The sequence below is a fragment of the Nicotiana tabacum genome, chromosome 20, assembly GCF_000715075.1.
Source record: "Nicotiana tabacum cultivar K326 chromosome 20, ASM71507v2, whole genome shotgun sequence".
Taxonomy (NCBI): Eukaryota; Viridiplantae; Streptophyta; class Magnoliopsida; order Solanales; family Solanaceae; genus Nicotiana; species Nicotiana tabacum.
This window is the reverse complement of record NC_134099.1, coordinates 70232235-70254980: the sequence shown is the minus strand read 5'-3', so window position 1 is coordinate 70254980 and position 22746 is coordinate 70232235. Positions and strand designations below refer to the sequence as shown.

Genomic DNA, 22746 nt, shown 5'->3' with positions numbered 1-22746 from the left:
AGAAAGATGCAGCAACTATATTTGCAAGAGATTGAACCAAGGCTCAGCTTTCATGATTCAAATAATCCAAGGCTTGTCGTAACCCATAGGAAATTAGGTGTAATATACAGATATATTCAGTACTTTGTTCACAAATAAATGACTGAACATGATAAATATTTGCCAATTCTTACCATAGACATAACCAAGAACAAGTTTGGAAACTAGCAATTAAGTAGCAACAGTTAATGGCGATTTATACACAGTTCTAAATATTGAGATATAAAAACCATATTAATGGACCAAAAGGTTGCATTTAATTCCATACTTGAAGCAATAACATTATCTTGAACTAAATTAACTGAATAGTGCACTCATAAATCAAAAATACTACTCAATGGAAGAAGTTTCACTTAGTTACAAATTAATTGATACAAGAAAAAACTACTGAAATCAGAAACCAGGCTATAGCATTGTAATTAATTAATCCGCATGTCATTACAAACGATTTCCACAACCCAGCAGCTTCTACAATAACGTAGGGGAGAGCTGATTGCCTCAAATGGCTTCAGTGATGTTTAAAATCTGTCATTCAAGACCTTCAACACAAGCAGATGTAGATGAAATTCGAACCACCATCATAGACTCATAAAGAAAAACACCAAATAAACTTTCCAAATTATTCAAATCCATCAATAGCAACTCAAACCTTAACAAACAAAGATCAAACAAAAACAGAATTGATTTTCCATGACTATTTTTACTACTTAGGTTTCTAGCATGTATATGAATTTATCACACCAGTTACTTCAACCTAAACTCAAATTTACAGTCACATGAAGGAACATCCAGCAGATACGTAAACCAATAAACCATGAATATTTTATAACAAAACAAAATTCCAGCGTCAATTACATGGCTTGAAGTCAGAATAGGTACCTTAAAATGCAGTAATAGAACTTAGAGTGGCCAAATAAAAGCTAAAACTAGAGAAGAAACTCGGTAAAACTCAGGAGGCAACATCAAATAAGCAGAAAACGGCAAGAACAAACCCCAGAATGAACCTCGACTTCAATTCAGATTAACGTGTGTTTTTGAAGGACAGATGCAGAGATTCAAAGCTGCTCAAATGAGTGTGTGAGTGAGCCTTATATAGAGTGTGAGTGTGCAAAAGGATAGGGAATGAGGGAGAGTCTAAGAGGGAACATATCAGCTCCTAAATTTTAGGGAAATGACATCTTTTTCAACTGAATTAGACAGGTGTCCTCTTATTCTCAAATATTTTCCCATTTTCCAGTATCTTTTTCCAACAAGATTGGACAGCTGTCCCCCTTTTTTAATAAATCCCCCTTTGTTTCAACCCTTTAAACTTTGTATTTTTACCCCTTTCACCTCAAAATCTGACCTAATATCAATTTTTTTATTACATTTTGGCCCCTTCTAGAGGCTTCCTATCAAATAACAAAAGATTCCCTAATTTTGCTTTCCCAATTAACCCCCTTAAGTTTCTGGTAATTACAAAATAGCCATACCAAAGAGATTATATGGATCAATCACAAGAAACAATAATACACAATCAAACTTGTTTCAACATCTAATTAACTCAACAATTAAGACTAATTAACATGCAATTAAATTGCTAAATCATGCAACCAATGAAAACAAATCCAAACATGTGAATACTCAAAACAAATGTACTAAGCTATGTTAATCCACTATTAATTAACTAATTTATGAGCTAAAGCTAATCTAATTAGGCTAATTTGCACTCAACAAACAAATTCAATTAAACGCCTAAACAGACTGTTCCTCTTTTCTTTTTTTCTTTTTTTAATTCTTCTTAAAACAAATAAAACAAAAATAAGATAGAATAGGGTGAGGATGTACCTAATGCAAATAAAGACGGTTCAATTGAAGCGATTTCAACGAGATTCCGCCAGACTCCGGTGTCTTCGAAACGAGCCGAAATTAACATCATTCAACTGTTCAGAACAATCAAACAATGCAAATTTCGGACCGAATCAAGTCTTGGAAACCTTGAAAAATCAAACAACGAGGACTAGGGTTTCTAGGGGGTTTTAGATCTGAAATTCGTGGAAATCTAATGGTTTTTTGAAGAAACAAAAGGGTGATATAGGATAAGGAGGAGATGGAATTTATGGGGTGAAGATTTTATGGTGCTTGGGGTGGTTGCCACCGGTCACAGGTGTGCTTGGGGAGGGAGGGAGGGCGGCTAGGGTTCAATAGAGAAAGAATGAGGAGAGTGAAGAATGAACTGATCTCTAGGGTTTTGGGGAGGGGGGATTCGGACAGTCTTAAGGGAAAGGGGGGTTAGTTCCCAACCGTTAGATGATGGGAGATCAACAGCTGGGATTAATTAGGGGTGAAACGGTAGCGTTTGGTGTTATGGGCGAACTAGATCGGGTTTATGGGCTGGGTTGGGGTGGAATTAAGGCGATTGGGCCGTTTAAAATTAGCCCAGTCCGGTTTAAAACTCAAAATAGCCCCATATTCCTTTCTTTTTTGAGAATTTTTCATAAGGGATTTTTACCTACCTATACCATATATGAAACTTTATTCCCCTAAATGTGCATAGTTTGTTAATTACCCGCCCAGTCCATGTTTTACCTACAAATTTTGTACCATTCGACTATTAGGCATTAAAAGGGCAGAATATTTCCTAAAAAACGGGCTAAAATTAAGGAGAGAATCTTGGTGTTAATTGATTCTACATTAAATTCAATTTTTAAAAAGGGAAAGGAGATTTCTCATCTGCGTATTTTTCTCTAGAACTACAATTCAAATTCTCGAAAAAAAGAACGAACAATTCAAATATTCGAGTTTCAACAACTCAAAGTTGAAAAAATCTGTTCTTCCATATATTTTCCACCATTGATAGCCATTAAAAAGCTTGAAAGCTTTGAATTCAAATTTGGATTTTCAAAAATTATTATTTGTTTGGATTGGGTGTTGTTGTAAATAATTCAGAATATGTTTAGGAGTTTATATCTTAATTTTTAGGGGTTTTAGTGAAGATTAGACTTGGTTTTGACTAAATTTTAGAAAGAAGAAGAAGAAGAAGAAGAAGAAGAAGAAGAAGAAGAAGAAGAAGAAGAAGAAGAAGAAGAAGAAGAAGAAGAAGAAGACGTATTTCCAGAAATTGTAGATAAATTGTAGTTAAATTATAGAATTGTAGATATATTGTAGATAAATTGTAGATGAATTGTAGATTGGGAAGACTAAAACTTCTACAAATCTTCTACAATCGAAAATGCCAATTATGCTACAATTGAAATGAGAATTTGGATATTAAAATTCAATGTATCTATTTTATAGATATCTTATAGATAAATTGTAGATTATTTGTATTCTGATTGTAGATGCATTATTTTCTTTTTTCACAAATCCAAAACGACTAAAGCTTCTACAAAATCTTCTGCCAAAAACAGTCTACAATTTATCTACAATTTTTCTAATTTGACTACAATTTGACTACAAAATATCTACAAATTTTGAAAATATGTCTTCTTCTTCGAGTTTCAATCGACTGTGTTAACCAGTAACCTTCAACCACTGTCATTTCTTTGTTTGGACAAATAATGAACCAAACAAAGAAACAATCTTGATGTACTGGCCTAGTTTTGTCGCATTGCGCAGGAAGATAATATATTTAGGAAAATTTTGGTAGAGGACAAGAGAAGTGACATGTTATAGCTCCAGCTTTGATGTATGAAAGTACCCAACATCTCCGAGGAACAGGACAATACTGGATGAAGATAAAAAAAATGGTTAAATCATTAAAAATTTGTAAAGAAAAATAAATAATTTCACGTATTTTCTTAAAACAGAAAATGGAAAGGAAAGAGAAAGTGGGAAGATATAGTCCTATAATTATGCCTAATATAAATGAACCCTTAATTATATTCCTAATTTGAATTATGGTATAGAAATGGTAATTTGGTATGCTTAAATATAATAAACACAAACCTTAAACATTGAGGGTAATAAGGTTTCATATATGGTATAAGTAGGTAAAAATCCCTTTTCATAAAGTACCATCTTTTAGGTCTAATTAGCCATTTATAAATACCTTTTGCTATATTACGTGTTATAGATACTTTTTATGTTTTTATACAATGTATTGTATGTATTTAAGCTATTGTATTCATTAATACAATAGAAAAAATAGGCGTTAAAAAGGGAATTCCAGCTAAGGTTGATATGTATTTAACTGTATTCATGCGGCATTAACGTGAATACAGTAACGTATCTATGCAAAATTTGGAAGGTTAAACTAGTTAATAACGGAAGGAAATCAAATCACATGATATTCTCCTAATTTAACTCAACGAACAAAAACTAGTACCCATTAATCTGTATTCTGCCATACACGATTCAAGCTAAAAAAAAAAAGCAGCGAAAACCAGAGCAACATCTGTTCGAAGTTCTTCCATTCACTTCTCCTTTTTCTCTGTTCGCAGATATCAATTCAACCACAGAAAATTAGATTGATACAAATTATATATAAAATACGATAGAGTTCCTTTTATGCATATGGCAAGTTTAACAGTGTTATTGCGTCATTCTGGCAAGTGGAACGATGAGGGCAATTACATCAATTTTTCAATTGAGGGAATACTGATAAAGGAGTATGCCTCCTTTAATGATCTGGTTGCTTCAATTTCTAATCAATTGGGTATATATTTGAGCTCCAAGTCCATTGAAATTTAATACAAAGTAGAATAAAATTGCACGCCAATGGATATACACAATGATATGGGTTACAGAGTGTATGTAGAATTGAAAAAAGAGAACAGAGAATTTGGTATGTATCCTTTGTGCATAACAACTATTGAAAAAGAACTTGTATCCGGAGGTAGTTTAAATCAAGGTGACATTGTGCAAATAGACGAAGTAGTTCAAAGATACGATTCCGATACAGATGATACACTGGCTCTAGATTTTGTCAATTCAGGAGAAGCGATTGGAGTGTTCGAACTCCAAAAGGATTTGATAATTTCAAAAACTAATCAAAGGAAAATTATGGCTGGACAAGTGTATAAGGATAAGGCTACATTGAAAGAGGTGATGGAGAATTATGCTATAGCTCAAATTTTCAATTCCGGGTTGATAGGTCTAATGCTGTCAGGTTTGCATGTATTTAAGTTTTTTTGTATTTTCTATTATTGATTCGAGCTATAAGTTTAACGTTGTTGTATTTATGCGTATTTGTGGATTTCCTCTTGATTATCACATAAGTAGTTAACATATGTTTGTTTATGGTCCTTAAATACATGTATTCATATGTATTTTACTGGTATTCTTACATTACAGTGGCTCTAATTATTTTCTTATTTTGTCTACTTTGGTTTTAAGTGTATGCATATACTTAAAATTGTATTCAGTTGTATTCATTGTATTTAAATGCATATAACTATAATTAAATTCAGTAGTATAAAAATTTATATATATAGATGTCAGTATGTAAAATAATCAGATTGTATTTGTGTGTATATGAGTGAATTTTTTTGTAAACACTTATGCTAATCATATGTACAATGATTAATTCTTTGCAGCTATGCATTATTATGTATTTCAGAAGATTGTGAATGGAGGTTTAAGGCTTCAAGCACTAACAAATCAGAACTATTCAAAGTGAGAGAATTCATTGATAACCATACATGTCCGCTGAAGGACAAGGTGTATGAGCAGCGGCAGGCAAGTAGCAGCCTTATAGGTTGTATGATAAGGCCTAAGCTTACTAATCATAAGAGGAAATACACCCAAAGGATATTATTGATGATGTGAAATCAGATTTAGGTGTAGATGTTAGCTACATGTTGGCATGGAGGGCTAAAGAAAAGGAAATGAATTTTTTGAGAGGTGAATCGGCTGATTCATACAAAAAATTACCAGGATACTTATATACAATGAATATGACATATCCAGGTTCCCACATCAGAATGGTAAAATCGCCAAAAAATGAATTCATGTACGTGTATATATCTTTGTATAAAGGGGTTTGATCATTGTAGACCCATTGTTGTTGTGGATGGAAGTCACCTAAAATCTTACTACACCGGGACATTTGTTTCGGCAAGCACGTTGGATGGTGCAAGTGAGTATCTGAATTATAATACAATCTGTTAATATTTTAAATATTGAAATACATGTTTTAAAAATATGTATTCAATTGTATTTCCAGGTCATATATTGCCACTAGCATATGGTGTTATTGATTCAGAGAACGATGTTGCTTGAACGTGGTTCTTTGAGAAATTCAAGATAGCATACGGTGACAGGGAAAACATGTGCATCGTTTCAGATAGAAATGAGAGTATCATTAAATCTGTATCGAGAGTGTATCCAGATGTACCACATTTTGCTTGTATATGGCATCTATGGAACAACGTATATAAGAAATTCAAAAAGAGCCATGCCAAGTTGAGCGAGATATACTTCTCGATGGCAAAAGCATACACACAAGCTGAATTTGACAGTCTGATGGAGAAGGTGGAGAAGGTAGATATTAGGGTGAAAGAATACTTAGAGTTAGCTGGATACGAAAAGTGGGCTAGGTTGTATGCACCTGTTAATAGAGGATGGATAATAATGTCAAATATTTCTGAGTCAATCAATGCCACACTAGTTTCAGCAAGGGAATTACCAATATACGACTTCCTCGAAGAAGTTAGGAAGATGTTTGGACGTTGGAATTGTAGTAAACGCAAAGAAGCTATACAGACATACACGACGCTTGGAAAAATATACCAGGAGATGCTGACTTTGAATGAGGCAATGTCTACACGTATGACTGTAAGTTATATTTTAATGTCATTGTAGTATATAGCTTAATTGTTTTCTGAATTAATGGCATGAATACAACTGAATACAATCATTTTTTAAAATACAACTACCATGAATACAACTAAATTCAAACACATACAAGACATATTTTTCCGAAGATCTGATATGAATACAACTGAATATAACTAAAAAAATGTTGCAAAAACTATTCGAATACATCAGAATACAACTAACAATTATGTATTATATATAATTTTAATATGTATTGTCATGATGTATCCTTCTAATGTTTTTTTAGCCTCTTGTTGCCTAAAGTACATTAGACTTTTGATAAGTTCTGCACTAATTACAATTGATAGTCTGCTGGTCTAAATATAAGATGTATTCATCTGTATGCAAATATTTCAGTTGTATGTAACTGAGTAATCCAGCATTATATATATGGTAATTCAGTTATATGTGCTCAAAATTTATATTTCTATTTTTAAATGTAGGTGGTACCATCAACTGAATACTTACATACGGTTAACGATGGAGGGAGGAATTACACAGTCTGCCTGTTAGAGAAAAAATGTGTTTGTGGGAGGTTCCAAGTTGATGAATTGACATGCCCACATGCTTGGGCTGTATTGAAGAGCAAGTTTCTAATGCCAGAAGAATATTGCTCTAACTATTACAAACCAAATACTGTTGTAATGACATACGATGTGCCTGTGTACCCGCTACCGGACAGAAATGACTGGAATATACCAGCACATGTTGCAGAAGAGGTTGTACTACCACCCAAATGGAAAAGACCTCCTGGAAGGCCAAAGAAGAAGCGCGATAAACCTTTAAGTGAATTGATGCAGCCGAAAAATCAACATTCATGTAGCATATGTGGGCAGGGAGGACATAACAAGTGAACGTGTAGAAATGCTCCACGTAATAAATAGTTAACACTCTGACATGTATTGGTGCTTCAACAATTTGTCAATACTTATGATGACATTGTCAAGTAATAAATTCTCATTGTCAAGTAATAATTTCAGAAATGACTTTCGTGAATAGATTCTGAATACATATAGTTGCCTTAATGTGTTGGATACAATCAAATATAACCTTGTCCACATATACTTTGACATTTTATTATAGACAGTGCCTAAGTTATATACATAACTAGTCAGAATTCATCGGAATACATCTATATACTCAGCTGTAATATAACAATTTCAATAAGTCTGAATTTATATTCTCTAACTAGACAATAACCTGTTTAATACATTTGAATTTATATTCTTTAACAAATATTAACTGAATTTGAAAGATACATATTAAAGAATATAGCTGAATACAGAGAAATATAGCTGAATATAGAGAAATACATATGAATAATACAGTTGAGTACAACTGAATATAGTTGAATACAAAAAAATACAATTGAATACAACTAACTACTGCTGAATAAAACAGTTGAATACAACTGACTACAGCTGAATACAACTGAATACGTATAACCTGTTTAATACATCTGAATTTGTATTCTTTAATATGTATTAACTGAACTTGAAAGATACATATAAATGAATGTTGCTGAATACATCTGAATACAGCTTAATAATACAGTTGAATACAATTGAATACACCTGAATCCAGAAAAATACATCTGAATTCTTTAATATAACCTACCATCATAATACATAAAGTTTCTCACTTTGATATTAACATGTTCAATACCTAAAACCTGTTCAAGCAAAGTTACTGAATAATACATACTTGAATCATGTAAGATACATATGAATTCAAACTGAAGAATAAGCATGAATACTTATGAACAAACCAGTGAAACAGCGATTGAAAAGTTGCAATTGTCATACACGAACACTGTTGATAAAGTGATAAGTTTTTCTAACTAAATACCATCTTCACCAAAAAACTATTCAAAACAGTATTCTTCTTCAAACTACATTCCAAAACTACATTAACCTAAAGCTACTCTAACACTATCTGCATCTTTGAATCTGACTTCGTGATTTGCCTAGCAATCTTTGAGGGTGCTTCATTCTCGCTTATGGCATCAGCGTCTATCTTCCGCATAGCATAGTCCCAGAAGAGAGTACCATATCTTTGACGGAGTAGATTGGAATCAAATGTTGTTTGTGGAATCTCACCAATAGTGCTCAGAAACTCTGTGTATGCCGCAACATGCACCCCACAATCTCTAAAAAATAATTGATTGAAACAATTAAAAATAATTCATACAATTAGATTTGTATATAACATACAAGAATGATGATTGAATACTTACATGCTCTCAGCTTTCTGTTAAGGCAGATCTGATATGAAAAAAACTTCAAAGGGATCATTATGTGACTTGTTAGTGTATGCTGAGTACGTAAACCAATCTATGCCTTGACTATCTCTGTAAAAGCCACTGATTGATAGATACAGAAGTACAAGCTTAGCTAGCTTATCAATCTCAGAAGCTACATATACATCATGACATGCAGATCTATACGAGTCATACACTTTGATACATCTCTCCTTGAATGAGACAACAGCCAATACCCAGTGTAGTTTGTCCCTCAAGTTGACTGGTATCAAGATATTATCCACAGTATGCCAAGGTACATTAGCTAGCAATCTGTAGCCCCTTATGTACTCATATACCACATCCTCTTCTTTGGCTACATTAGCATTACTATCTGTATCAGCATACCTGTCGAAGATTTCAGCGATTCTTGTCTTGAATATACAATCAACAGTTGTATACTTGAAGTTGCTTGTTTGATTATACTTTCCCTTCTTTCTCAGATAGTAGAATATGACGTCAATATGCTATACACAAATTTAATTACATGGTGTGAGTCCAATTAATCAAACTATTAAATAATATAGTTGAATATAGAGAAATACATATGAATAATACAGTTGAGTACAACTGAATTCAGCTGAATAATACAATTGAATACAGCTGAATAAAATAGTTGAATACAACTGACTACAGTTGATTAAAACAGTTGAATACAACTGACTGCAACTGAATACAACTGAATACAGAGAAATACATATGAATAATATAGTTGAGAACAACTGAATACAACTGAAAGCAAGAAAAATACAACTGAATATAGCTGAATAATACAGTTGAATACAGAGAAATACATATGAATAATACAGTTGAGAACAACTGAATACAGCTGAAAGCAAGAAAAATACAACTGACTACAGTTGATTAAAACAGTTTAATAGAACTGACTACAACTGAATAATGATGCCATTGCATCCATCATACATTTCATCATATAAAGTGTTTGAAAACAGTAAAAATACTACAACAAAATACAATCAAATGCATGTTGTTATTCAAAGAAAATTAGTCAGTTAGGGGAAAAACTTATGTTGTCATCACATAGCTTCCCGTCAAACGATAGAAGGTAAAACCAATTTTTTGAATTAACTTGATCAACTCCAAAATCCAATGGTATATGAAGTGTTGACTTGTTCTTCTTGTAATGGTCTTCCAAATTACTTCTACAAGTATGATATAAAAAAACATTATATACATATTTTAAAATATAAAAACTTAATACACATACTGGGGGAAAACACACCTCTGATCATGTCTAGTGAGAAGACCATCACGAACCCATTTGTCATATTCCTGAATGATTAATGTAGGATGTGGCACCGTTATTGAATCATCCTCAAAGGGGTGTCTTTTTTCAAAAATGGGGGTCAACTTTACTAAGGTACATGTTGTTCATTGAATTCGTGAGTAGAGACTTTTAAATTGAAAAATCATGAGGAAATAGATTTTTAGTTTATAAAAAAACTAACATGCGGAGTCGAAGTTAGACTCATAAGGCAAAGAATACCATCTACTTAGTCGTTGATTCCTATGAGAGGTACTGGGGTTGATTCAGCTTTTTTTGCACTGTTGTGTATCACAATTCTAGTTTCTGGAATTTGATTAGGAAGAAACTTGTCGTCCAGCTTAAATTGAGATACATAGAATTCTATAGATACACCCTCTTGACCTATAGATGGTATGTTGCACGTCACCTCTGATGTAGTATTCCCCTCACCTCTTGACTCCACACATTGAGCATTAAGCACTGGTTTCTGTTAGTTGTATGTATCATTGTTAGTGTAGTAACTTAGTCTAAGAATACAGTTAAATACATATAATTACAGTAAGAAAACAGATTTTGGTAATGGAAATCTTAGTGAAATACAGCACACATATTCAAGAATAACAAATTAGAATATATTAAAATACGGCTGAATATATTTAAATACAACAGTTAATTCCAATTACATATTAAGGTTAACATACATATGAATACATTTAAATACATGTGTTGGTCAAATACATTTATCATTTTAGTGAGGCAGTTAAATGCTTGTCGAATACATACAACTTTTAAAATACAATTATTTAATTATAACAGCAAACATGAGATATAAACAAATGCTAAAGATGTTAAAAATGTTAAACCTCAACATTATCTCCGACATCTGTGTCAATACCATCATCACGTCTACATATGAGTTCCTTTCTCTGGTGTAAACTTTCATTTTACTGATTTTGTTGAAGATGGTCAGAAAGCATCTTGAATTTATCATTGATCAATGTTCTCAGAGACTTGAACTCTCCCACAACCTTAACAAGACAGAAATAATTAGAAGATTGCGCCAAAAATATATGAATGTTAAGCACTAAATTGTAATGTTTAATATGTGGTTAAATACTCACGTATTCTTTGAATGAATTTAGGTCTTTCCTCAAAGAAGATACTTCATCATTTTTGGAATATGACAGATGATTGTCATGCAAAACATTCTGTCCAAATTCGGATACACAAACAGGAGGAATCTTGGATTGATACTCTGTTTCATTATGATGCCTTTCGTGTTCCTTGCGCTTTTTATAGGGCGGTGATGAAGATGGACCAACACTTTCAACATGTTTCTTCTTACATTGAAGATCAGGTGTAGGAGAAAAGTCATCCGAATCCTCTCCTGACTTGTCTGAATGAGCAGGAGTAGGTCTGTTCTCAACATCAGTGCCTACAGGAGGAATCTGAGTAATGGCAAGCTCTATATCGCTTGGATGGATGTCCTTGTAAACAATCTGAAAAACGAAATACAATCAAAGTCTTACTACAAACATACACATGCAGATCTGGAATCAAACTGAAATTTGTATTGAAATTAATGCAGCACTAATGATTGGGAAATAATATGCAATTGTATGAAGAATTAATAATGAAGGCTACATCAGCTGTATATTGTTGTATGCATATGAATGCAAATGTATGCAGTAGCTGTATTTAAATGTATGCAGTTTCTGTATGCATTTGTATACAAGTGTATGCAGCATATTTATGCAACTGAATGCAACTGTATGTTGTTGTATGCATCCCCTGCAAATGTATGCAAAATCTGTATGCAATTGTATGCAACATACATGTAAGAATATGACAGCAAATATTATATCAGAAACTACATCAAAAACTACAACAGGTATTACAGCAGGTATTAAAGCATAAAAAATGTATCTGTATGCAACTGTATACTTCTGTATGCAAATGTATGCAGAATTAATTATTAATAAAATCTAAACTAGCCATGATGCAAATTGTATATTACCATGTTTCCGTTGTCATTGAACATGTCGTTCATCAGATAAGCAAAGTTTGGCTGATTTTCGGTGGTTCTCCAATTGAGTATTCTGGGGACCACGTCATCAACTCGGAGTGAAATTTTGGGATCAACATCTGAACAGCACTCATAAAACCACACTTGCATAGCTAGGGGCATCCCAACTATCCTGTAATACTTCTTCTGAGCATCCATCTTCTTGCTAATCGATTTTGTCAGCGCTTCAAATGCTTTTAAACCCCAATGATATATAAAATAACACCCACTCTCTACCAAGTCAAAATGTAGCCTTGGTATGGTTGTATTGTTCTTCTCGGATGAAAAAATGAAGGTGTGTATGAAATACAACAAAGATATCTTCAAGGCATCACCATCATTGCCGGGACTTCATTTCTTGTCAGCAAAGCATTTCATCAAATGTTTCTTCTTGACAAGATTAGCACCTCCAAAGTAAGTCTCAATAAGTCGGTTAGGAACCTTTTCACTGAACTCAAAATCAGCATCATTACCAACACATTTGAGGCCAGTCACAAGTGCAAACTCCCTTAATGTGAAATGTAATGAAGTACCATTGACGTGTATTACAAATACATTGTTAGGAGTTACTTCTAATTGGAGAGCCATGAAGCATCTAAAGAGTTGATGTTGGACTTCACAACGCTTCATTTGAAGAAAATTTCCAAAGCAAGTATTACCCAGCTGTTTGTACTGCTCTGGAGTAAGGTTCTCTTTTAGCTCAGAGACTATGTCAGTGTTAGTATATACACTGATATGCGGTGCAAATATTGGCTGGTGTTTCACAAAAAAACTTAATTCCCTGCATTTAACAAGAATAAATACATATAAATACAACTGAATACAACGCATATTTCATAGTAAATTTGACATGAATACATATGAATACAACTTCAAACACTTAGAAGTATAAATATAACTGAATACACAACATATTTAACAGTAAATCTGACATGAATACATACGAATATAACTAAATACACTGAAAAGTCTAAATACATATAAAAACAACTACATACAACACACATGACATAAAATATAACTAACATGAATACATATGAATATATATGAATACAACTAAATACATATTGGAAAATTAAACATTTGCAAACAACAAATAAATACATTGAAAGTAGAATAAAAACAGTGATGGGAACCTTGAAAATCCTTAAAAATACAACTATAAAAATACATCAGAATACATATACGTACGTATAAATACAACTGAATACATTAATAATAAAGAAGAATACATCAGAAAATTACCTTTTCTTCAATTTTATCTGAGCTTTTACTTGCTTCAGCCTCCTTCCCCTTGACAAATGAAGCTTCAGAGATATGGATTTTCCTCTTTTACGTTTTCGCCATTCTTGTCTCCTTCATTGATTTCTCGACTTGGGTTTCTTTGATATTTTCATGTCGAGCTTTTGTTCTCTTCTCCAAAGCCATATTTTTGGCTAAACTTGCATCCAATTCCCCTTGAGTGATTTGCAATGAGAAAGAGGGACCATCGAAATTGAGAATTTTAGTGGGTACACCTCTAGTAATCAACTTGCGGGTTGTACTCTCAGACATTGTGAGAATACGACTTGTGTACTGTTGATTAGATACAATTTTGTAAGTAGAGATGTTGAGAATAAGCAAAAATGGCGAAAATAAAAAAAATACAATTGCTTACCGTACTACTTATAGAAACAAATCAGTACAATGAAGATCGAATTAGGGTTTACCCGAGATTGGGGAAGGAGGAAGCAGCGTTGTGGGTGAGGAGGATTCTGATTTTTAGCGCGATTACAGGGGGATTTGGAATGAAAAATATATTGTATCAATTTAGAGAGAGGGGGTGAACTTGTATTGAAAAGTTGTATGGAAAACGGGTATCTATGAGAGAGAAAATATGAGAATGGAGAGAGAAAAATAAAATATAGCGTGTAAAATGGCTTAAGTGTAGGAGATACCCAAAATTAGAAATTTTGCTATAAATCATATAACATATCTATAGGAGATAATTTATTTAAATGGTATTTATTTTAAATAAATATGGGGTTAACCTATTCTATAGGAAGTAAAATTTCCTTCTTTTTTCCACAATTATTCAAGTTTAAATTGTAGTCACTTCACTCAATATTTCAAATTAATCCTATTTTGCAAAATTGACCTACTTACTATTCCAAATTACTATTTAAATAATTAATTAACTTAACACTAATGAAATAAAATTATTAATTTTGAAACTAAAAGCTAAAATGTAAACATGACTATTGTATTTTTTGTGATATTCATTAGATAATGCACTTAATTTACGTAATTAAATCCTAAATGCAATAAAGATCTAAAATACTATGGGACGAAGAATTGAACATTTTTATGGTATTTTATATGATTTTAAGATATTAAAAATGCACAAAATGCAACTAAATGCAAGCAAACAATTAACAAGAAATTCCTAAAAATTTTGTAAAAATTAAAAATAATTAGAAAATTTATTTTTTTGTGAATTTTGTAGGAATATTTTCGTAGGGTAAAAATTACGTGCTCACAACAATCTGTCCAATAACCATGTTGAACTCGTCTCGTTGCACTTTAACTTATAGCAATGATATTAAGTCTATCATTAAGCTATGAAAGATGCAACTACCGTACATCGAACGACAAGCTTATTTTATATTAAAACAGGCAGCATCTCCCCTATAATCTTTACTTCCTCCCTGTTCAAGATAAAACCAACAACAACAACAACAACAACAAGAACAAAAAGAACAGAACAATAACAACATATATACATTATTTTTCAACCTTATATCCGTCACAAAATGCCATAAAATAGCCCAACACACCACAATCACTTCATGCACAAAATGACAACCATAGTAGTGTCAAACAACCCGAATATGTAATAAAGAACAACCAGCCCACCATCCCACCACTATGTGATTTTTCTACACACCATTTCTCCTACCAAACTTCAAAAAAACAGTAGCAAAGCAGACAACCCAACAACAACAAACAACATCCCACAAAACAGTCCATTACAAGTTGAACAACTCAAACTCACAGCTTCTGATCACCATCCCGCGAGTTCTTACTATTACGGAACAAATTTATCTACCTTTTTAGAAGAAAAAAGAGATGAAAGAGGGAAGTATACTTACCTTATTTGGTGAAGATCTCAGCTCCTAACTTGGTTCTTCAACTCTTAGGTTTTTCTCCAACTAGAACTTGAAAATAAGAGAAAATTATTTAGGGTTTTGTGTTGAATTTTTGGGAGATGTTTGCTAGGGTGTATCTCTAATTTTTGGCTCTATAATGCGTAAAATATATGAAGGAAATCAGCCATTAAAAGGGCCCTTTGGCCAACCCCAAATAGCCCCATTTGGTGGACTTATTTGGTCCTTTCATTAAAGCAAGTAGGTGATACAACTACTTCACCTATGCAGTCTCGCAAAAATATAAATATTTCTTTATCCCAGTGTCATATTGACAAATAGTTTAATACTATGAAAACTAGACTCATATATCTTCAATTTTGTAGGTGGATCATCTCGTAGTTCCAAGTATATTGGGAAAAATGCTCAACTATATTTGACCTAATTTTCAGCACAATAACAAATGTAACTTGTGATGACATTTGCCAACTTTTGTTCCACAACTCCCTTGAATTCAAAGCATAACACACGACTATGATAATACTAAAATAACTCATAACATAACCTCCTTATCATGTTAATCACCCTAGTCTCACCCGAAAAGTATATGTTATAATATTTCCAACTTGTTGATTTCGATGAAACGTATTTTCTTCAATTCTTTTAGCTTATAAACTTTCCAACCCTCTTGGTACTTATTGTTAATGGTATTAATATTTTTAACCTCAAAGGTAATATGATTAACTTACTTTATATACTTTCAAATATTATCTCATTTATAATCTTGCATCAGTTTACTTACGACGTACCATTACGTACAAAAACATGGGGTGTAACATCATTCCCCCCTTTGGAACATTTGTTCTCGAATATTAACTGATGCACTTATTAGTCTCCAACCCTCACGATACTTTCTTAACACATGTTTTAACTCATTATTCTCTTGGTAAAGGTCCTTAAACTCTCCAACTTATATTGATTCACTTAGGATGCATTACAACATGAAAGCACGGAGTGTAACATCCTCCCCTCTTAGGAACATTCATCCTCAAATGTTAACTCTTAGAGACATGCAAAAATTCTGCCATAACCTCCTTTATACACTGGACTTAAACCAACCTGCACACAACCAGAAAATATATGATACATGCCATACAAGGCCAATGTCTATACTTGGCCTCACACAACTGTCAATCATAAGTACTAGAAGTAAAAAATAAGAGCTCACCTGATGACCTACTGGTTTGACTATCTCATCTCGAGTCATGTCTTTAGTTTGAAATACGTGGGGTATTTAGACTTCATTTCTTCCTCCGCTTCCCACATCATCTCTTCCACGTTCTTTCCATTAAACCTTCACGGAGGCTGCCTTTTTGGTCCAACCTAAGGATCTGTCGATCTAAGACAGCCACTCGAATCTCCTTGTAGGATAGATCCTCTGCAATCTGCACATCATCTATTGGGACAAACCTGAGAAGGGTCCACATATATCTTTGACTAAGTTTTCCCTTCACACTGAATCTCGTGACGCCTTTTGTATGCAACATATTTACGAATACCTAGTCGTCTATAACTTTCCATATGTTCTTGCTTTAGGAATTCTTATTCAACAACCTTGGCCATTGTATAACTTTTTATTCTAATGCTCGTGGAACCAAATACATTCTGCACCTTGGCTCTTATAGTTCTCTCTTTACTTTTATTAAACTTACTCATCAGCTTTGTACTTTTAACATTGTTATTTAACCCTTCTATCGAGCCTTGTATAGAGATATACATATATTTATGACTGCTTGAGGGGTGACTGATTTAGGTTCATCTTCAACTTCTCAACCTCTTATTCTATCCTTATGACTTATTCCGATCTCGTAAAAATTTATACTTGACTTGTCATTTTAGCTCACTCACATTCTTGATCTTTTAAATTGTGGCACTCCTGTAAAAGCTAGCACAATTCCATTTTTAGCATGGATTGTCCTAACAGACACTTTTGAACTGAATAGTCGATCTGGAGAGTCATTTATCCATGTTATACTTTATAGTCAACGATCATCTTTGTCACGACCCAAGTTCACCCTCCATGAACATGTCGTGAAGGCACCCTAGTCTCTACGACTAGGTAAGCTTATCAATTTACGGAAAAAGGAACAAAGATACGAAATTAGCAATTTACGGTTAATATGATAGAAAATTTAAGATGTCGCTCGGCATATACAAATAACAACACTTTCAATCAATATTAACACTCCCAAAACCCGAAATCTCATGAATCACAAAATAGAGGAAATACATAATGTCTAACTCCGGAAGTCTAAACAACATAATTACAGAAGGTCTATAGCTAAAAGAGAGAATAGAGAGGGACTCCTCGGTGTGCGGACGCTGCAGATATACCTCGAAGTCTCTGAGAATCGCCTTGCGTCACTAATAGTATGGCTAAGCCGAAGAACCTGGATCTGCACACGAAAAATATGTGCAGAAAAGGGCATGAGTACACCACAACGGTACCTAGTAAGTGCCAAGCCTAACCTTGGTCGAGTAGTGACGAGGAAGGTTCGGGCCCTACTGGTTATATACATAAAGTGTGGTAAAAAGTACAAAATGTGACAGTATAATTAAGGCACTAACAGTTAATAGAGAACAAAATCACAAAAAGAATGTAACTCAGTACACAGAGATAGCAACAGGGGATCTCCCAAGATATCGTCCCGTAGTCCCAAACGTAAAAGTGCAGAGGATCTCCCCGGATATCGTCCCGTAGTCCAAATCATAAATATGCAAGGGGAAACTCTCGGAATACCAATCCGTAGTCCCAAAGTAAATATTCAGTACAGGGGATCTCCCGGGTGCCGTCATGTAGTCCCAAACATAAAAGTGCAGGGGGATCTCCTAGAATACCGATCCGTAGTCCCAAAATAAACATGCAAGGGGATCTTCCGGGAAGTCGTCCCGTAGTCCCAAGTAAACACACAACAATCCCAAGAAAGAATTTACAGTTCTATTCGAGAATTAGACAGAAAATTCTACTCTAAACATGCTGCACAGAGTACAAGTAAGCAGTTAAAGCAGGTAAGACAATTGAATCACATAAGCATGCTTTTGCTACGCTAAATAGGAGGTTTCAAGTACAAGTATTGCTCAATTACAAGAAAATACAGATATTTACTTAATGAAAACGGGGTTTTCCAACAATTAGCACGTGTACACACTCGTCACCTCACGTACATGGAACTCATATAACAACAACACCAAAATCCTAAGGGGAGTTCCCCCACATAAGGTTAGGCAAGCCACTTACCTCGAACCGGCTCAAAATCAATCCAAAATCACGCTCTTGCCACGAGCATCGAACTCCGGGTGGCCCAAATCTAATCAAATTAATATCATAATGTTAATACAACTACAAACAACTAATTTAGCTAATGAAATCGAAGCTAAGGCAATAAAATAGAAAAACGCCAAAAAATCCTCCCCGGGCCTACGTCTCAAAATCGGGTAAAAGTTACGGATTATGAACCCCCATTCACTCACGAGTCGAGCCATACCAAGATCACTCCAATCCGATACCAAAATCTTGACCAAAACCCAAAAATTAAGCTTAAGAACCTTTCTCAAATTTTCCCTAATTTTTCATCAAAAACCCGAAATTTAACGATAAAACTAACAATAGATTAATGTATTAGAAAAATATTAGAGTTAGGATTCATTACCCAATCTTCTTTCTTCAAAATCCCTCCAGAAATCGTCCTCTACCAAGCTCCAAATTGATTTTCCAACTTATGAACTCAAACCCTCAATTTTCTCTTTTTCTGCCCAGTGATTTCCACTTCTGCGATAAATAACCCACACCTGCGATATTTCATTAAACGTCCAAATTCTCGCACCTATGCCCATTTACTCGCAGATGCGGTCCACTTCTGCGGTCCTTGGGCAGCATCTGCGACCAACTCCACTCAAGCCTTAGACCGCACCTGCGGTTCCCAAACCGCTTCTACGGTGCCGGACCTGCGGTCCCACACACGCAGGTGCAGTTATGACAGGTTCAGCAAATTCAGCTTTTGCATAAGTCCAAATTCCAATCCGTTAAGCATCCGAAACTCACCCCAGGCCCCTAGGACCTCAACCAAACATGCCAACCAGTCCTAAAACATCATACCAACTTATTCCAACCCTCAAATCACATCAAACAACGATAAAACCATGAATCACCCTCCAATCTAAGCCTAAAGAACTTGAAATTTCAAGAATCCTACAACCGATGCTGAAACCAACCAAACCAAGTCCGATTGACCCCAAATTTGCACACAAGTCACATTCAACACTACAAAGCTATTACAACTTTCAAAATCGGATTCCGACCCCAATATCAAAATTTCACTATCGATTCGGAAACTTCAAAAATTCAACTTTCGGCACTTCAAGCCTAAATAAGCAACGGATCTCCAAAATACAATCCGAACACGCCCCTAAGCCCGAAATGACCCAACGGAGCTAACATAATCGACGAAATTCCATTCTAAGGTTGTCTTCACACTGCTCCGACTACGGTCCAAATTTTAAAGCTTAAGATCTCATTTAGGGCTAAGTGTCAAAACACTCCGAAACTCAAAACGAATCCTCCCGACAACTCACAATAGCAGAAACAAACACGGGAAAAGTAGTTAATAGGGGATCGGGGCATTAATTCTTAAAATGATCGGCCGGGTCGTTACATCCTCCCCCTCTTAAAGTATTTGTTCGTCCTCGAACAAGCATAGAGACATACCTGAAGTAGTGAAAAGATGAGGGTAACGGCTGCACATATCCCGCTCGGTCTCCCTGGTCGCCTCCTCGACCGGCTGACCCCGCCACTGAACCTTACTGATGCAATGTTCTTTGACCTCAACTTTCGAACCTACTTGTACAATATCACCACTGGCTCCTCAACATAAGATGGATCCTTGTCCAACTAGACTGAACTGAAATCCAACACGGGTCATCGAGATACTTCCGGAGCATAGAAACATGAAATATCGGATGAACTCCTGCCAAGCTGGGAGGTAAGGCAAGCTCGTAGGCAACCTCCCCAACACGCCTCAATATCTCAAAAGGACCAATAAACCTTGCACTCAATTTCCCCTTCTTCCCAAATCTCATAACGCCCTTCATAGGCGAAACCTGAAGCAAAACCTACTCTCCAACCAAATAGGAAACATCACAAACCTTCCGGTTCGCGTAACTCTTCTGTCTGGACTGGGTTATGCGAAGTCTATCCTGAATCACCCTAACCTTCTCCAAGACATCCTGAACCAAGTCTGTGCCCAATAATCTAGCCTCACCTGGCTCAAACCAACCCACCGGGGATCTATACTGCCTACCATATAAGGCATCATATGGTGCCATCTGAATGCTGGACTGATAATTGTTGTTGTAGGCAAACTCCGCCAGTGGCAAGATCTGATCCCAAGAACCTCTAAACTCCATCACACACGCACGAAGCATATCCTCAAGAATCTGAATAGTGCACTCGGACTGTCCGTTCGTCTGGGGGGGGGGAATGTTGTGCTCAACTCCACCAGAGTACCCAACTCATGTTGTAGGGCCCTCCATAACCGTGACGTGAACTGAGTACCTTTGTCTGAAATGATAGAAACTAGAATACCATGCAGACGAACAATCTCCCGGATATAAATCTCCGCCAACCGCTCCGAAGAATAGGTGGTACACACAGGAATGAAGTGCGCGGACTTGGTCAGCCAATCCATAATCACCAAATGGCATCGAACTTCCTCAAAGTTCGTGGGAGTCCAACTACGAAGTCCATGGTGATCCGCTCCCACTTCCACTCTGGAATCTCTATCTGCTGAAGCAAACCACCCAGTCTCTGGTGCTCATACTTTACCTGTTGACAATTGAGGCACCGAGCTACAAACCCAACTATATCTTTCTTCATCCGCCTCCACCAATAGTGTTGTCTCAAATCCTGGTACATCTTCGTGGCACTCGGATGGATGGAATACCGTGAACTATGGGCCTCTTCTAAAATCAACTCCCGAAGCCCATCGACATTGGGTACACATACCCGACCCTGCATCCTCAACACCCTGTCATCACCAATAGTTACATCTCTAGCATCACCATGCAGAACCTTATCCTTGAGGACGAGCAAATGAGGGTCATCATATTGACGCTCTCTGATACGATCAAACAAGGAAGACCGAGAAATCACACAATCTAGAACCTGACTGGGCTCTGAAAGATCCAATCTCACAAACTGGCTGCTAAGGCCTGAACATCCATCTCTATGGCCTCTCCGCTGCTGGTAAATAAGACAAACTCCCCAAACTCTCTGCCCGGCGACTCAAAGCATCGGCCACCATATTGGCCTTGCCCAGGTGATACAAGATAGTGATATCATAGTCTTCAGTAGCTCTAACCACCTCATCTAGCGCAAATTAAGGTCCTTCTGCTTGAACAGATGCTGCAAACTCCGGTGATCTGTATAGATCTCATAAGGAACACCGTACAAATAATGACGCCAGATCTTCAAGGCATGAACAATAGCAGCTAACACGAGATCATGGACAAGATAATTCTTCTCATGTACCTTCAACTGTCTGGATGCGTAGGCAATCACCCTACCGTCCTACATCAATACCGCTCCAAGGCCAATCCTCGAGGCATCACAATAGACAATATAAGACCCCGAACTTGTAGGCAATATAAAAAATGGGGTTGTAGTCAAAGCTGTCTTGAGCTTCTGAAAGATCGCCTAACACTCTTATGTCCACTGGAACGGAGCACCCTTCTGGGTCAGCCTGGTCATAGGCGCTGCAATAGATGAAAACCCTTCAACAAATCGACGGTAATAACCCGCCAAGCCAAGAAAACTGCGGATCTCTATAGCTGAGGATGGTCTGGGCCAACTCTGTAATGCTTCCACTTTCTTCGGATCCACCTTTATCCCCTCACTCAATACCACGTGACCCAAGAATGCCAAGGAATCCAACCAAAACTCACATTTTGAGAACTTTGCATATAACTTCTTTTCTCTCAAAGTCTGAAGCAATGTCCTCAGGTGCTGCTCATGATCTTCCCGACTCCGAGAGTATACTAAACTATCATCAATAAAGACAATGACGAACGAGTCAAGATATGGCCGGAACACACTGTG

General features: G+C 35.5%; 1 protein-coding gene and 1 long non-coding RNA gene across 2 annotated transcripts; one reads left to right on the top strand and one right to left on the bottom strand.

Annotated features, from left to right (window-relative positions):
* Positions 1-277: 277 nt before the first annotated feature.
* Positions 278-1240, bottom strand: LOC107796937 (uncharacterized). Its single transcript, XR_001650551.2, has 2 exons — positions 919-1240; positions 278-578 (listed from the first exon to the last, which is right to left on the bottom strand). It is a non-coding gene; the product is annotated as an uncharacterized LOC107796937 (long non-coding RNA).
* A 5048-nt stretch (positions 1241-6288) lies between these two features.
* On the top strand, positions 6289-7691 carry LOC107796938 (uncharacterized). The gene is made up of 2 exons (XM_016619759.1): positions 6289-6795; positions 7281-7691. The coding sequence occupies exons 1-2, from the start codon at positions 6289-6291 to the stop codon at positions 7689-7691; spliced, it is 918 nt and encodes a 305-aa protein (XP_016475245.1).
* Positions 7692-22746: the final 15055 nt, after the last annotated feature.

Coding starts and splice junctions, on each gene's coding strand:
- LOC107796938 (XM_016619759.1), top strand. CDS start 6,289: ATGTGCATCGTTTCAGATAGAAATGAGAGTATCATTAAATCTGTATCG. Junction 6,796..7,280: donor CAATGTCTACACGTATGACT/GTAAGTTATATT, acceptor TTTTAAATGTAG/GTGGTACCATCAACTGAATA.